The sequence below is a fragment of the Plenodomus lingam genome (assembly GCF_022343315.1).
Source record: "Plenodomus lingam strain CAN1 chromosome Unknown contig_14, whole genome shotgun sequence".
NCBI classification, from domain to species: domain Eukaryota; kingdom Fungi; phylum Ascomycota; class Dothideomycetes; order Pleosporales; family Leptosphaeriaceae; genus Plenodomus; species Plenodomus lingam.
In genome coordinates, this window is record NW_027093932.1 from 2,540,576 (window position 1) to 2,556,920 (window position 16,345).

The 16,345-nt window shown below is 54.5% G+C and overlaps 5 protein-coding genes across 5 annotated transcripts; 2 read left to right on the forward strand and 3 right to left on the reverse strand.

The window, feature by feature from the left end:
* Positions 1 to 622: 622 nt before the first annotated feature.
* IAQ61_002887 (uncharacterized protein) lies at positions 623 to 4,071 on the reverse strand. Its single transcript, XM_066095737.1, has 3 exons — positions 2,916 to 4,071; positions 1,117 to 2,845; positions 623 to 972 (listed from the first exon to the last, which is right to left on the reverse strand). The coding sequence occupies exons 1-3, from the start codon at positions 3,722 to 3,724 to the stop codon at positions 787 to 789; spliced, it is 2,724 nt and encodes a 907-aa protein (XP_065954573.1). The 5' UTR covers positions 3,725 to 4,071; the 3' UTR covers positions 623 to 786.
* IAQ61_002888 (uncharacterized protein) lies at positions 4,072 to 5,694 on the reverse strand. The gene is made up of 3 exons (XM_003843317.2): positions 5,197 to 5,694; positions 4,724 to 5,126; positions 4,072 to 4,647 (listed from the first exon to the last, which is right to left on the reverse strand). The coding sequence occupies exons 1-3, from the start codon at positions 5,360 to 5,362 to the stop codon at positions 4,347 to 4,349; spliced, it is 870 nt and encodes a 289-aa protein (XP_003843365.1). The 5' UTR covers positions 5,363 to 5,694; the 3' UTR covers positions 4,072 to 4,346.
* Positions 5,695 to 6,317: 623 nt separating this feature from the next.
* IAQ61_002889 (uncharacterized protein) lies at positions 6,318 to 7,370 on the reverse strand (the record flags this gene model as incomplete). Its single annotated transcript, XM_003843316.1, has 1 exon — positions 6,318 to 7,370. One exon carries the CDS (start codon positions 7,368 to 7,370, stop codon positions 6,318 to 6,320), a length of 1,053 nt encoding a protein of 350 aa, XP_003843364.1.
* Positions 7,371 to 7,505: 135 nt separating this feature from the next.
* On the forward strand, positions 7,506 to 9,128 carry IAQ61_002890 (uncharacterized protein). The gene is made up of 2 exons (XM_003843315.2): positions 7,506 to 7,701; positions 7,773 to 9,128. Exons 1-2 carry the CDS (start codon positions 7,665 to 7,667, stop codon positions 8,849 to 8,851), a joined length of 1,116 nt encoding a protein of 371 aa, XP_003843363.1. The 5' UTR covers positions 7,506 to 7,664; the 3' UTR covers positions 8,852 to 9,128.
* A 3,840-nt stretch (positions 9,129 to 12,968) lies between these two features.
* IAQ61_002891 (uncharacterized protein) lies at positions 12,969 to 13,568 on the forward strand (the record flags this gene model as incomplete). The annotated part of the gene is made up of 1 exon (XM_003843313.2): positions 12,969 to 13,568. One exon carries the CDS (start codon positions 12,969 to 12,971, stop codon positions 13,566 to 13,568), a length of 600 nt encoding a protein of 199 aa, XP_003843361.2.
* Between the last annotated feature and the right edge of the window lie 2,777 nt (positions 13,569 to 16,345).

A 16,345-nucleotide genomic window follows, 5' to 3' on the forward strand; every position in this document is an offset into this window, starting at 1 on the left:
GACATCCACTGTGTATATGGTGTTCAATGTGAGGGAAATGATGTAAAATCCAGACACTAGAGTTACCAAGCTTAAAAGCGCGGTTTTTATATAGCTATGGGACGTGTATTGTGAAGGTAAAAGTGAAAGTGAAACTGTCTTTGCCTCGAAATCGAAAGAGGAAACTTGCAATTGTGCTCGCGATGGGATTAACATGATATGCAAGAAAGGAAAAAAGGAATAAAAGAAGAATGGGGAAGCATACCAGAAGCTAAAGGATACGACCGAAAAGACGAGGGATCTTTAGCTAGATTAGCATTGGGGGAGGAGAAGGAGAAGGAGGAATAGAAAGGTATATGGAGCAAAGCAAACGTCCGTCCGTCCATGTATATGGCTAGATTCAAGGCCTCGATGCCTTTATCTGCTAACGCGATGCCCTAATACATGGTATGGCATGGCATGACATGGCCAAACATGTGCCGGTCAAGTCTGATGTGATCTGATATGCTCTACACCGGTGCGATCTGGTCTGATCTGATCTGATATGGTCTACATCGGTGCGATCTGGATTGGCTGGGACCTTGCCTATCCCTCTTCTCTCCCTCTTCTCTCCTGTTCTCTCCTGTCGTCTCCCGTCTCCCCCAGCCCAGCCCAACCCAACCCCAAGACAAAAAAAAAACCCCCAGAACAACGACAAAACAAAGCAACGCCATGGATGCAAAGAATTCCATATTCACTCTTTTCCCCTCGCTCTCTAGTATATACAACCAGTCCTACACCACTGTGCCCCGCACACATATCCCCAGACTATCCCGACTCCAACCGCCCCATGGCACGATTCAAAATATCTGCTGTTTTCCGGACCATTTTGGCTGCGAGATCCCAGTCGCGCTGTTCAATGGGCTCGCGGATAAAGGGGAAGACGAGAGTGTCGAGGCCGTTGTGGGCGTCGGGCGCGAAGATGGCGTGTTTGTATTGTTCGCGGTTGGGGAGCTGTGAGAGGGGGAGCGGGGGAGGGTTAGTTTTGTTGCTGGTGGCTTTGGGGTGGGGTTTGTGTTCAGGATCGAGAGGGGGAGTGGAGAAGGGGAAGTGGTAGTGAAAAGGGCAAAGAGAAAAGAAAACATCAACCAAACGTACACCATGCACCCCCTTATCCCCGGGATCCCTTGCCAAATCCAACAAGTCACTCTCAAACCGCGCAATCCGCCCATTATGCGCCACCCGCTGCGCCGTCACCCCACTCGTCTCAAACCCGCCAGTCGCATACACCTGATTATACCAAAATGTCTCCCACTTGTGAAACTCCTCGGCCTTCTTCTTGAACATGCTCAGACTGTCCACGAGCGGCTGGAACATCTCAATGTCGTAGCCGTCTTTTGCGGCCGTGGACTCGGTCCAGTCGAGTAGGCGCTGTCCTTCTTCCTGCAGCGTTTGCGCATACTCGTCAATCTTCAGCGGGAGAATGGGTTCTTGGGCGAGTTCGAGGATGAGGAGGATCCAGATTTGGGCGAGGAGGGTGTGGTATTCGAAGCTTGGGTCGATGTATCTCTTCATCCACGACATGGTTTCGTAGCAGCTGTAGGCCATGGGGTTGGGAGAGCCGTGGGGCTGTTCTTCGGTGGAACTGGTGAAGCCAAAGTCGATGGACGAGGTGCCCGCTATGGATTGAAAGGCAATGTGATCCGATGCAGCATTGAGGTTGCCCAGTCTCGACTCGGCCGATGCCCAGACCTCTTTCAGAGTTTTGTTGGCATGCGGATCACTGAGGCGATCGAGGACGCGCGACCAGGCGTGACGAAACATGGGCGAGCCATTTGCCCAGAGGGTGTCGCCGGTCACACCAACATCAACGTTGAGATAGGCGATTGCATCTGCACGGAGGGCATCAGCATTGGCTTCGACGTGTTCAGTCGAGCCAATGCGATTGTATTCTCCTGCGTCCCACGAGGCGAATTCGATGGTGCGAAGTGGGCGCCAGCCTTGCCCTCGCAATTCTCCCAAGACACGTGCGACTTCCAGCATAACAGCGGTTCCCGATCCAGGGTCTGCAGCGCCAAAGCACCAGGAATCGCGGTGGTTGCCGATGATGATCTTTCTGAGCGAGTCTTCAGTTCCTTTGATGGATCCAAAGGTATTCGTAATACGCTGCTGCTCCACTTCGTCCTGCTCATTGCGCAAATTGACCTTTGGCGAAGTGTCGGGATGACCAGAGAACCACTTGTCACCAACATCAGGAACACCCCCCTTCCACTTATCCGACATTTCCTGACCCAAGCCTTTCAGTGACTGAAGCAGCTTCTGCGCATCCTTCCAGGAGAGCGGTAGACTGGGAATCTTGGGGAGACCAGGGCTGTGGTTGGGCGCCATGCGGCCCTGCTTCTTGATACTTGGGTTGCCTGGGGTAAGCACGTCACCCATGATCATGTTTGTCCGCGCTGCCGAGCCACGCTGTACACTCTCGCCGGGTCTCCATTTGCCATCGGGCCAGGCTTTGCCTTTTTTGAAACCATCATCGGCGGGATCCGAGTACACGAGCACACCTGCAACTTTGGCATCTTGAGCCGCCTTGATCTTCATGCCCAGATCTGGTAATGTTCCATAGGACCGACATAGGGCAATGGCGCCTGCTACAGCAATACCCTTATCCGACAACGTCTTGAAATCGTTGCTATCGCAGTAGTTTACGTATATCAACGGTCCCGTGACGTTGCCTGAAGCCGAAAGTCCATGAAACGCAGGTGTCTGAGCTTTTGGTGGGTTGAAAACGGAAGGTTCCTCCAACTTGGCCTCCCAAACCATGTTCTGTGGTTCTACAATGGCCACTCTCCGGCCGCCCTGTTTGGGAAAATTCATGTAGACATGATATCTGCACGTGTCAGCATTTCGCAGTCTGAAGGGTTTAGCCAGGACGTCAGAACGTCAGAACCCCCACGTACTCATCATGCGTATACGTATCCATATGCGCATCCTTGAACTTGCCCTCTATCCACTGCCCCAACACATAGCTGCCCTCTGTTCCCCCCATATGGTCATAACTGGTGATGTACTCGAGATTCTTCTCAATCAGCGAGCCCTGCACACTCTGCAGCCCATACTGGCGCACCCACTCGGGATTGAAGGGGGTGCCAAATCCACCGCCCATGGGCACCACCTCACTCACAATCAAGACGTAGACGAGTGAGATGATGACCACCAATCCGACCAGACGCGCTATAATGGCCCAGCCGGGCTTGTATTCATCCGACAGGGTGGGCAGGTGGTCGGTCACGACGCTGAAGTCGGGGCGCCACGACGGCCAGGGTATCCGCGGGAGTTGAAAGCGGGGGAGTTGGAAGTTGGAGAGGGTATGGGTGATGCGGTGAAAGCGTTTGGAGAAGCGACTGCCCATTCGATCCCGCCTCGACCTTCCTTGCTCCGCAGCACTCTCCGGGTCCAGAATCTCCATTTCCTCGAGGACATGGCGCGAATCCTCATCGTGGCTCGCCCGCCCGGGACTGCCGTCCGCCGCATCCTCATCCTCGACCGACTGCACCGAGGGCGCCTGGTAATAGCCATTGCGCCTGCGCGGGTCCGACGTTGCGCGCGTGTGGCCATGGGGGCCCAGGAGTCCCTGCCGCTCGGCGTCGTCGCTGATTTCATTCGGTCCCAGGCGCGCCGGAGCATTGCGCGAGGAAGTTGCCTCTTCGTATGTCGGGATGGGCGGCGGCGAGGGGGCTCGCTCGTAGCCATGTTTCTCGTCGCTCATGATGATGGCGTCTTGTTTCTGCGGCAATGGGCCGGCCGCAGTCGGGTCGTTGTGGGATCAGGACAAGGGGTGGGTTGGGTTGAATGGGTATGCTGGGCTATCGATTACACATGTACATGGTGAAGGAATGGGAAGGGGGAGGGGGGAGGGGGGAAGGGGGAAGGGGGAAGGGGGGAGATGATGAGCAGGCCAAGAACAGAAAGACGAGAAGAAGAAGAAGAAGAAGAAGAAGAAACAGATTCTATTATGTCTTGGGGAGAGGCTGTTGCAAAGGGTCGTCTTTGCGCGGATGCAGCCTCGCGGTTGGCCGTTGTGTGGAGTGGAGGTGGAGTGGAGTGGAGTGGAGAAGGGAGATGGCGGGTGGAGCGGAGACGCTGGCGGCCGATGGGATGGCCAAGGGGATTCATCCGAGCCCATACCTACCAGTCCCGCATCACTCAACCGTGACTTGTGAACAACCAAAACTACCCACGTCTTGGACTCTGCCTACAAAACTACGCGCATCACCATCATCATCATCATCACATGCTGGCCACGATTCACAATCCTTGGTCGCACAACACGTGTGCATTGGCTTCGGTAGGACAATGACTGCCACCCATTCGGTAGCCAGAAGATAACTCTACATGCCCCTACCGCCCGTGACCTTGATCGTCTCTCCATTCACATAGCTGAACAGTGGACTCGCAACAGCCAACACCGCACTCGCTGCCTCGGACGCATTGCCTGGCCTCCTCAACGGGATATCCGCAAACTCCTGTCCCTGTGGCGCGGCCGCCTTCTGTTTCTGTGGTATACCAAGTGCTATCTTTTCCCCATCCGCCGTCGTCACAAATGCACCCGCCTCCTTGGCGGCAGTCAACCGGGTCTGAATGTGTCCGAATGCGACCGTGTTGGCGCGAACTCCAAATTGGGGACCCCATCTACATGATATCAGTATCAGTGCGTTGATCCTGACACTAAAAGGAGAGGAAAAGGAAGGAAAAGGTACAAACATACTCCTTAGCAATCGTCTTGGTCATACCCGTAACCCCCGCCTTCGCAAGCGCATAATTGATTTGTCCCGCATTCCCATTCACCCCAGACGTACTCGAGATATTGATGATATTCCTGGGCTCGCCATCCTTGACCCGAAAGTAGGGCGCCGCCTCGCGGACAATCTTGAACGGCGCGGTGGCGTGCAAGTCCACAATCGTATGCCACTGCTTGTCCGTCATCTTGTGAATGACGCCATCCCATGTGTAGCCCGCATTGTTGACAATGATGTGGATCTTGCCGCCGCCAAACTCGGCCGCTTTGGCAATGAGTGTCTTGATGTACGCGTCGTCGAGGACGTCGCCTACGACGGCGATGGCGCTGCCGCCGAAGCCCTTGATCTCGTCGGCTACGGCTTGTGCTTTCTCTGCGCGTATTGTGAGGAACAGTCCATGTGCTACATATGTGTAGGAGAGAGTGTGGAGAGGAGAACGTACTAGCATCGACATCGGCAACAACAACCTTGGCTCCCTCCCTCGCAAACAGCTTCGCAGCCTCCGCGCCAATTCCCTGTCCAGACCCAGTGATGATAGCCGTCTGCCCAGCCAACATACCCTGTGGGTAATTCAGATGGCCAGCAATTTGGTCAACACGGTTCGCCATGGCTATTCTCTCTCGAATTCCTGCCGTAGATATCAATGAAATCTAGTAGTATACCGGTAATAGTTTGAGCTCGTATAAAACAGAACGGCAAGACGACAACGCCCTTGAATCTCACAGCTCTCAAACGTCACCTAGCACGTTCACAAAGCGAGCAAGTCTTGTGAGTTGTTTAAGTTGTTGTCCTTGGATAGAAATGCGGAGTAGTATTCGCGGTCCGAGATCCGACATCATCAATGATCATGCCGAGGTTCGTCTTAATCAGGTATGGCCGTCTCTTGACTACCAGTACGCCTGACTCGAAACCGGAGATGCATCATACCACGTACAGTTTAGATAGTTGCCTGTTATAGTATATGTATATTCCGCAAGGGCATTGGCTAAGTGGTGCTAGTATGAGAGCCTGAGACACTGTGGTATATCATGCTTGTTCGAAAGGTAACGGAGATAAATGGCTGGTGGAGAGAGATTGAATACATGTATTGGTTTTTGTGGTATTCTAGTCCTGTGATACATCTATACGCTCATATTTGTGCTGCTCGTATGACCCTCATTCTCGTTGTCAACCTCGGCGTCTTCATCAAGTGCCTCTCGTCTCCCAATCTCACTCCTCTTCCCTCATGTCTGTCTCAGTAGCTCCTCCATGATCCAACACCCTTTGGTCTTGTAAAAGGTGGAGTGAAAAGCGACAAGGATTGGCCAACGAGTGCATCCTGTCCTTTTGTCGGCTGCTAGCCAATATCGTCTGCGGCTCCGTGATTTAATATGAGATTGAAATGATTTGTTGTGATGTCAATTCTAATGCAGTTCATGATTTACCGCATTGTCTTATTGAGCTCGTCGTCTTGTGTGTCGTGCGCAAATATGTTTTCGAGCGTGCCTTTACGTTTCCACATAACATGGTTGTAGAACGTCTTCCCGTGGCATCTTTTTGTGGAGAGCAAAGAACAGCGACTGTTCAAAACTTTCCCTTCTCATCTTCAACAACTGCGTCTCCTTCAGGTTTAGCCTCCTCTTGGAACAGCTCAGCGCCCAACTCATCCAAGAATTTCTCCGCCTTTCCCTGACTTCTCTTCTCCTGTATAGCCCTCTTCCTCTCCCTGATCATCTCCTTCCTCTTCTCAATCTGCTCTTTCCGTTCCTTCCTCGCACGTTCCGTCTCCTCCCTCTCCTTTTCAATCCTGCTCATTTGCTCCCGCCGCTCCTCCTCATCCTTGGAGAAGTGGAAGAAGCCCATGCCACGCTGTCTCACCTCTGCTTTACCGTCAAAATGCAGTTCCGGTGGTGGTGTGAGCTCCTTGTCGCGCTTGGCTGCCAGCTCCGCGATTTGCTGTGCAATTGTCTCGTCGGGGTTGAAAGCGTTGGTCTGCACAGTATCGCCGTAGATGATGGTTGCCGGCATGGCTGGGCGTGCGGTAAAACGATCAGGCTCGTCAGCGGCAAGGGTTCGTTTTCGACGTTCTTCGCGAGCAGCCTCTGCACGTGTTCCCTTTCGTGTGCGACCAAACTCGTCCGTGTATTCCACCAGCTCTTCCTCTTCTGACGCTTCTGAATCAGAAGACGATGACTCTGCTTTCTCGCCCTTTTCTTGTGCCTCGGCCCACTTTGCATCAAAGTCTACGCCGTATTTGTCGTCGACGTCTTCAATGTCACCGCGCTTCAGGGCGTCGTACAAGCGCGCCTTCTCCTCCATGCGCCGCTTGGTGCGCTTCCATACGGCCTCATCCTCGCCCTTCTCTTCGACTGTGCGCCCACGATGTTTCTGTGTGGAGTCCGAGTCCTCTAGATCTTTGAGTGCGCGCTTCTTGACGTTCTTATTGTGTGTTTTGAAAATGTCTTCCTTTTGCGATCGTGAGCGGCCAGCGACAGGTTTGCTGGAGTCGGACGATGATGCTTTTATGAGGTTCGAGAGCGTCGAAGTGAAGGCGAGACTACTGGAGCTTGATATCTCTTTTCCCTTTAGGCGACCTTTTGCTTTTGCGCCGTAAAGATGGGCGTCCTTGGTGGACATGGTCGTGGTGGCTATTCTGCCAGAGAAAGTCGAGGATGCGCAGTCGCGAGGTGGACGCGCCGTAGGGCTGAGGCGATGTCGGCAGCCGAGAGGTTGCGTCAGGGCCAGCTAACATCACCCCACCAATTGTTGATTCTTCCCCCACGTCGAAGCACGATTCAGCGGTTCCGCAAATACACCAACATTCTAGTTGCTAGCAACTACAAGTTTTCCCTAGTTACGAGAGCATATTTCCAATCACCCTCCAAATATCCCATTAACTAAGACTTTCAACACGCCAATTGGCCTCACAAGATGCCTCACCCTCGTCAAGTTTTTATTGCCGTTATCGGTGAGTATAGTGAATATTATATTGTCCATTGAAAAAAAGGAAACTCCCCAGACAACTAACTTGTATGATAGGTGCCGGTGGCGTAGGCAAAGCATTCCTCTCCCAGCTTTCTGGGCTCAAGCAGCGCTTCTCCCAGTCGCCAGCCGCACCCTACTACATCTCCTTGATCTGGATCAGCACCTCCAAAAAAGCCGTATACCATGCAGATTACCGATCGATCTCCAGCTGGGAGACTGAACTGCAGAGCTCCAACACTCCTCCATTGCCTCCTTCGGAACTCGCAGAATACCTCGTCAAGGCGCCAGGCAAGGTGGTCTTGGTCGACAACACAAGCAACCAGGAGGTCGCAGACGCATACCCCTCATTCTTGAAAAAGGGCATCAGCATCGTCACACCCAACAAGAAGGCCTTCTCAGGCAGCTATGACCTATGGCAGCAAATCTTCAATGCTGCGGCCAATGGAAATGGCATTGGCGGCTACGTCTACCACGAGTCATCGGTGGGTGCTGGGCTGCCAGTCATCTCGACGCTCAAAGATTTGGTGGAGACTGGCGATGAAGTCCAGAAGATTGAGGGTGTCTTCAGTGGAACCATGAGCTTCCTCTTCAACTCCTTCCAGCCCACAAACGGTGGCGGCGGCAAGTTCTCCGCAGAAGTCACATCCGCAAAGGAAAAGGGATACACGGAGCCAGACGCGCGCGACGATCTCAACGGGCTCGACGTTGCGAGAAAACTCACGATTCTCGCACGTCTTGCAGGCCTCAAGGTCGAATCACCAACTTCATTCCCTGTTCAGTCGCTCATTCCCAAGGAACTCGAGTCGTGCAAATCCGGCGACGAGTTCCTCCAACGACTCCCTGAATTCGACGATCAGATGGAGCAGCTTAAGAATGAGGCGGAGAGGGAAGGCAAGGTGATCCGCTTCGTTGGCAGCGTAGATGTGCCCAAGGGTGCGGTCAAGGTCGGCCTCGAGAAATTCGACAAGAGCCATCCCATTGCAGCGCTCAAGGGCAGCGACAACATTATTGCTTTCTACACCAAGCGATATGGTGACAATCCGCTTATCATCCAGGGTGCGGGCGCGGGAGGTGATGTCACTGCTATGGGTGTTACGGCTGATCTGGTCAAGGTATTGAGACTACTGAATTAGATAGGCGGGCAATGTCAAGGCCTGTTGATGGCCATGGCTTGTATTTCGGTTTCACAGAGAGTCATGCTCGTGGTGTGATATCAGCGCTCCCTTTTAGCTTCTGACTGACAGGATAGGATTGGAGAATGGGAGGAGGGCATGGGGCTGGATTTACCATTACGAATACGCTCACGGTGTCCGAGGAAATTCCCTGCATGTGCATGGTAGGTGGTACTGGGCATACATTGCCAACGTATAGTAGGCGTGAGGTATCTTAGTGATGCTGACCACATCAACCACACAACCCATTCTCCCAAAAGCACCTCTCCAACAGTCTCCTTTCCTGATGAGTACACTACCCTCAATCTCACCATCACAGGCCCAATGTCACCCGCATCTCCCCCTCGATCCCAGACGCCGTGCAGCTGACAAAAGCCCACCGAAGGACTGCGGCACGGCACGGCATGGCATGCTAGATGTCATCTGCACGGTCGTACACGATGCAACATGAAGGCGCAGGCAATGGGCTGACCTGATACTCGAGATGGAACCAAATCACCCCGTCGTCAGCTCACCACGCTCGCTTCCGAGCAAGACAAAGGAGGGTGTCGAGGATGTAGGCGTGTGCGAGCGATCTAGACTCGTTTGCCGTCTCGTCTCGTCTCGTCTCGTCTGTCTCCGCCCTTTTTGCGCGTGTGGGTAAGCGAGAGTGAGGGCCGGTGCAGGAGGGATTTTATCCTCTGGGCTGCAGCGGGGCAGGGCTCGTCGCCGTCTTTGCTTGCTTGCTTGCTTTGCTTGGTTGGCCAATCTGGTTGGGCGTTGCTATGGGTGTTCATCCTAGAATACATACACCTACCTACCTCGAGGATGAGGACAAAAGTCCCAGCCTTTTTTAGAATCAGATCGACATGGCAAATCCAGTCTTCGCAGCAGCGCAACGGTGAGCGGGGGTCTTTTGCGTGCAAGCGCTCTCTCTCTCTCTCTCTCTCTCTCTCTCTCTCACCGCAAGATTTTCTTTTCTTTTCTTTTGCAAATAGAGTTTGAGGCATGGCATGCTACCTGCTCTGCTGCCATGGCACAGGTGTGCGGGTTTGTACATGGCCCTGGCCCTGCCAGTCACGCTGGGCTTTGTCGCGTGGCCGCAATGACTGCGCTGGCTCCAGTACATTGTCTGCTGGGACCGCTAGCACGCGGGTCTTGGAAACGCCACTACTGTGCCGACACACACACACACACACACACACACACACACACACACCAACCACACACACACAAAAAGAGAGAGGATGGGGGAAGGAGGGAAAGCTGATAGTTAGGGTACCACGGGTCTGGGAAGATCCTGGCCTTTGGACTTCCACAGTTGCTTTTTTTTTTGCTTGGGGCGTTGTCTGGGAAGAGTTGCACAAATGGGCTGGGCAGCGTGTCCGTGTGTACTCGAGATGGAATGGTGTGATGGGAGTCAAGAAATGCCATCCGCGAGGAGGGGAGAGGGAGGCCTGCTTGGCCCGGCTGCGGGTTTCTTGCGAGTCTTGTGGGCGTTGGTCCCGTACGTACGTATGTCTGACGCGGGGTGTCGGCGCTTGCGGGAGTGGGGACTATTCGGGCATGGGAAGGATGGGTGGTGGAGGAGGTGAATGGCATTGTTAAAGGAACGGAGCGGGGTTGACAGGTTTGTCCGCAAGGATGAAGGATATGCCAAGCTCGCCAAGAGGGGAGAGACAGAGGTGGCCAAGAGACGAGCGAAGTGGACGGAACGAATGAGTGGGCGTTGCACGGCCGATTGGCGTTGAGGCTGTGCTGGATGGGATGTGGTGGGTCAACTGGGGGGGCTTGTTGCTTCCATGGGTTCCGCAAAGCAAGCCAGCCTGGCCCCATTCGTTCTCGGATCTCCGTGATGCCACTGGAATATCAATGCGTTGCGAGTGCTCATTTGGAGTTGGTCAGGCAACAAAGATGCAAGAAAAGTCGAGCAAGTGTTTGGGCAGCATGGCGATTGAAAAGGGGCCGATGTAATATCCCATGGTCGGTCTGTGTGACGGGAATCCTGCTGGATGCGGGAGGAACTTGTAGAGCACTATCGGTAGGCCTGCTGGTCTACCACTCCATGTGTGTGCAATGTGCATGGGGCGTGGTTGTGTAGGTGGTGATGAAAGCCTGTCCTACCGGGTGTCCGCATGTGTAGCCCCAGAGTTGGACTTGTCACAAGCGCGCCGACTGAAACACATGTGGCAGCCATCGCAGCGATCGCTGACGTGCTGTGGACACACACCATGCACATACTGTGTACTATACCAGGGAAGTGCCGTGCTTCGGTACATGGTGCTTTTCAGCCAGTCTTGAGGTTATCCGTGATTACCAAGATCCAGAGGCACGAACGAGGGGGGAGAGAGTACGAAGTAGGAGTGGGAAGGAGAGGCAGACTGAGGCGAAGCACAGTAGCGATCGACTGAGCGAGCATTGTGATTGTGGTCTTGCAATGGACGGACCGGAGTCTATTGGGACTCTAACGACGGGAGTGGGAAGGATGGCGGAACCACGAGGCATGACTTCATCCGGAAGGCTCCAGGCCAACAAGGCTGGATAGGTAGGCGTAGGTACATGCAGCCAGACATACTGGAGGGCGAGGGAGGGGGAATGAGGAGTCGAGACACGGTAGTTTTGGCTGGGGTGGGTGATCAGCAAAAAGTCCATCCACAGCCTTCTTCTCGACCTGGGATTTCCCTCCCCATTCCGCTCGCTACCAAAGGCCGCCAGGTGCACCGTTGTTGGCTGAACCTGGTTACTCAGTACACGGCACTAGTTGGCATTCGTGAGGCAGCCGTGGAACCAAGTTTGCAAAGTGTCGCGGGATGCCTTTGGGGGTGTCTTTGGTAGTGTTCCAAAGTACATGTGCTTGCTATGGTCTTTGCCATGTGGACGCATTAGAGGGAGTGTCTAGCAGTCCATTGCCCGATACTGGGGTGATGCCTCAGACAGTCTTGGGGCATTCTGCATACATACATCCTTCTCGGCGTCATTCGCCTGACGGCATCACGCATCGGACATCCCTTTTGCCAGAACCAGCGGCCACACACACACACACACACACATACATGCCCATGACGCGGGTCCTCTCAGAATTGCCAGGGCGGCGCGGTCAGGGCTGATATTTGATTGTCACACAGGGGGACGGTGGCTTCGTAAAAGGGTACAGACCAATTCCCAGCTCGTCGCCTGATAGCCAGTAGCCTTCACCACGCGCCAGTCTCCGACGTTCTCTGTTATCGGCGGCGAGAGTGTGTGTCTCCTTGGATGGCAAGAGCGGTGAGGTAGCAACGGTGGGAAGAGAGAGTTTGTCCGTTGGCATCAGACAGGATACCAGCACAATGGAACCGGGATCTGCTCAAGGGCGTAGAGACCAAACCTTTTGGTGCGGCCGTTAGCTTCCAATTCCGCTTGTTCATCCGTCGCCGCGACGGGCAATACTCCACTTGACTAGTAGCCACAAGTCTCTTGTCTCTTGCGGCCCATGTCCAGAACCCTAGGCCGTCGTGGTGGTTGGTTATCAAGGACTGGGAGCCCTCCTGTGGCCCCCCTCCCCCTGTCGTCAAAGCATTCTATACATACACTTGAGACTCCCAGCTACTCTACCCATCTGGTAGATAAGGCTGATCTCATCATCACCTCGCATCTCATTTCCTCGCCCCCACCGCCCCTGTCCACTCTCAGCTTTCTTACTTAGGTACCCGTCGACCCATTGCTGCCTTGGGTGCCCTCGCTCCAGACGATCAGCCCATCAGCCGTCGCAGTCCATCGCACCACACAAGTACAACACCACAGCCTATCCACCAAACATCCGTTCGTATCGACGCACTATAGAACACGTGGACCATCCCCTTGTTTGCACTGTGCAGACAAACTGCACCTCAATCTACCTCCATCTGCTCCCATCTGCCGCATCGGCAGCCTAGGACTACCGTCGTGCACTTCCACAGTGCCCTAGCGTCTACCCCGGATTGCCACCACTCCCTTTGTCTCGTGACCGTACCAAGCCACCCATCTTCACCACGACGCCGCCGGCTGCCCACTCTCTCCTCGCGGGCACCACACCGCGCAAACGAAATCCATCTCCCATCAGCTCCAGGAAGAAGGCGCGACAATGTGCGTCGCCGAACTCTGCGTAACGGTTCTCGCATGCCAGCACCGCTGGTACCACCTCGTCCGGCCCTGCAGTCCATCCAGCAACCTGTCGACCTGTGGCAAGAAACTGGGCATCTCAGGATGGGAGGTCAAGTGCGAGTTTTGCCCCTACTGCCAGGGTCACGTCTCTGAATTCGAGTACAAGTTGATTGGAGACGGGCCAGCACCACCTGTCGGCTCGCTGTCAGGCCTCGCTCGCGCACACTCGGTCTCGCTCAACACCGCTCGCCGGGACATCCGTCTCGACAACATCTCGCGGACCGACAGTGCGACGAGTGTGGGCAGCAAGAGCAGTCTGGTCACAGCAGCATCGGAGAAGAATCGGGCGATGAACTCGCGGCTGGACGCTTACTTCTTCCCCTCCAACGACCAGCCCTACCCTGCCGTCCGCGAAGACGACATCGACAGCAACGTGACCAGCAGCCCGAGCGACCACTCGAGCAGCAGCAACGACAACTCCAGCGTCCGCCGCAATTCCATGGCCGCCGAGCCCTACAAAGTCAACATGCTCTCGCGCGTCCGCCGCCGGACCAAGCGTATTTCCGGCATCTTCAGATGAACGCGCCATGGCCTGTGTGAACGCCTGAGTCACAAGTCACAACCCTCTTTTTTTTTTTTCCTTTCATGCTTTCTTGGCCACGTCACCATGGCCAGATGCACAGCCCACTCTCCACTCCGCTGGTACAGACGACAAAACCTTGGACAGCCTTGGTATTCTGACTATCGGCTGCAAGTCTAGACCAGGACTGAACCATCACGTCGTTTGGCCCACTTTGGTCTCCACCCTCGGCCCGTTGTCTGAACGCTGTCGTCTGGCCACCACCACGCGACACAACAGTCCCATCCGACATCCCCGTCGTCGTTGCTCTCGTCCACCACCCTCTCGACACTCCACACAACACGACTCCCAAAACTCCACTTCTTCCATCCGTTTCCTCTTCGTCTGTCCTCCAGCGCGATCCAGCGCTCTTTTGCAGCTTGCTTCTTCTCTTCTCCGCCCAGCTTCAGATACCCACTTTATTCTAGCTACAGCAAGAAAAGGACATGTAATTCTTTTTTTTTGGCGCACGCACGAGTGCGCGCGACCCTGTGTCACTCCACTGTTCACGATGACGACTTGGGCTTTTTGAAGGAAAACCGCGTTTGCCCTGTTTCGGCGCGTTTAGTCACACATCGGGCGTTCTTCTCTTTGTTTCCTCTTCCATCCCAGACCCCATCCCCATGGCAAACCGCCAGGGAGGGGAAGAAACGGGCATGGGAGTATTTCGGCCAACAGGTGCGAAATCGGAAAAGCAAGGGAAGGAAAGGGCCTTGTTGCGATCCCTGCCCACCGCCCTTTCTTTCGGTCTGGTCTTTTTTTTGGGGGGGGGGGGGAATATGGTACATGCAGTACTATGCAGGATCGGTATGGCACACGGACAATTGTTTTCTCAAGTGGGCTGTTTTTCTGCCCTCGTTTCGGTCTTGTCTTTGTCGCTTCTTGGGCTGGCGTTGGCGTTGCGTTGGGCTGCGATTCGGGGGTGGAAAGGAAAGGCCCCCCCTGTCCAGCCTGGCTATGGATTACACATCTATCCCGTCCGACAGACCACGCACGCACATTGCGCAACGACGACGAGACGAACACTGCCGTCGTCGCCTTGGGCTCTACATTGGTAGTACAGTACAAGTGCGTACAAGACAATCAAACACCATGACCATGAAATCCCACCATCCCACAACTCTCCTCGAAACCCAAAGCCCCACCCCGCATGACAACACTCTACAACACCATCCACTCTCCCCACCCCTTCCCTCCCCTTCTCTGCGCCCCATCCACACACTCCCCTCCCCCACTCTCGCCTTTGCAATCAATCCTTCCGCGCACGTCCACTGCACACACACACACACACACACACACGGCGCTGAGACAACGGGTAAGCTGCAGGCGCCGAGAAAGGCCTGGTCATGTCATGCGTCTGTCTCGTCGCAGGCTTCCCTCAACAGAAGAAAGAGGACAAAAGGCCAGGTGGGCACCGTACCTGCGCAGCCCAGCGATCATCACTGCATCTACCCATGGTTGTGTGTGAGTCCGTCGAGGAGAGGGCGGTAGTCACAACAAGCAAACCAAGCCCCGTCGCAGCAGAGCTTAATCGCTCGTGTCGCCCTTGTTTTGGGCTGGAATGCAGGCTGCTAATGAAACGAGTGTTACACACCGAGATGAAAGTTTATTGCTTGTGCCACCATGGTACGTTTGCGAGGGCCCGCCTGGGCAGGAACACGGTGTTTTGCGTTTACGGTTGTGTCTGTGTGGGAGGAGTTGGGCTTGTGTGTCCGTGTTTCGGTTTGCAGCGCCACGTCCTGGTGGATGCATGGCCGTACCGGTACGAAGTATCGGATTCTGGGTTGGAATGTTTGGGGGGGTGGGGTGGTGTGCAGTACAACATCTCAGTACTCCAGATGCTTTGTTCTCTCGCCCTTGCAGAAGGAGGGCATATTGTGCCTCTCCGGTAGAGTAGATGGGTGGGCAATTGCGCAATTGGGGTGCAATCGAGTACGGGTGGCGAGAAGAAAGGGAAACGTCAGCCACTCTGTTCCGTGCAATGGGGACGTTGGGGATGTGATTGAGGAATGATTGATTGAATGGTGTGTGTGGTGTGCTACTATCAATCCCCCATCGGCACCCGTACGTCAGAGTAGAGCAACAGGCACGTCAGAGTAGAGCAACAGGCACGCCAACCCCGGCATCCAGAGTTACACAACCTACTCGACCGGCACCAACGACAACAGCAAGGCATGGAAACACTCTCCTCTTCTACGTTTGCACGTGAACCCCATCCCCACACCGAGCCACAGAAAACCAGACGCAGACACGCAACTCAGAGTGACGGGATCCACACACGCAACCCTGACGTCCACATTCAACAATCCCCCTACACCACAGACAACCACTCAATCCCCATCAACCCTCCATTGCACTTCCCCGCCATTTCCCAAAACCCAGTACAACCCCGGAGTCTCTCATCCTCGCAAAGCAGCATGATGATCACCCTGTGCACCCAAGTCAGCACGTAATCAGCCACACCGCCATCATCCGTGGCATGTAGTAGACCACGATATCGTGTACCCGCCGACCAGTAGCCCTGAAACCAATCCAGCCACCACGTCAGGGAAATCTTAACCCAGATGAAAAACGTACAAGTTTGAGCTCGAATACTGCTTCAAATCACCCCGTGGGCCGCTAAGCTATGTATATGCCATGCCATATAATATAATACGGGAGATGCTACAGTCTCTGGTTGCATTGGGTACTGTATCATACCACGTGAGATGGCATGGCGTGGCATGAGATCTGCAGAG

Bases quoted from the DNA above. Each gene is read 5' to 3' on its own strand.
- IAQ61_002888 (XM_003843317.2), bottom strand. From the start codon at position 5,362: ATGGCGAACCGTGTTGACCAAATTGCTGGCCATCTGAATTACCCACAG. The intron at 5,127-5,196 runs GTACGTTCTCCT...CAATACGCGCAG, and splicing joins TGTTGCCGATGTCGATGCTA to AGAAAGCACAAGCCGTAGCC. The intron at 4,648-4,723 runs GTATGTTTGTAC...GATATCATGTAG, and splicing joins ACCAAGACGATTGCTAAGGA to ATGGGGTCCCCAATTTGGAG.
- IAQ61_002890 (XM_003843315.2), top strand. From the start codon at position 7,665: ATGCCTCACCCTCGTCAAGTTTTTATTGCCGTTATCG. The intron at 7,702-7,772 runs GTGAGTATAGTG...CTTGTATGATAG, and splicing joins AGTTTTTATTGCCGTTATCG to GTGCCGGTGGCGTAGGCAAA.
- IAQ61_002887 (XM_066095737.1), bottom strand. From the start codon at position 3,724: ATGAGCGACGAGAAACATGGCTACGAGCGAGCCCCCTCGCCGCCGCCC. The intron at 2,846-2,915 runs GTACGTGGGGGT...TGACACGTGCAG, and splicing joins GATACGTATACGCATGATGA to ATATCATGTCTACATGAATT. The intron at 973-1,116 runs GTACGTTTGGTT...CCCCTCTCACAG, and splicing joins GGGATAAGGGGGTGCATGGT to CTCCCCAACCGCGAACAATA.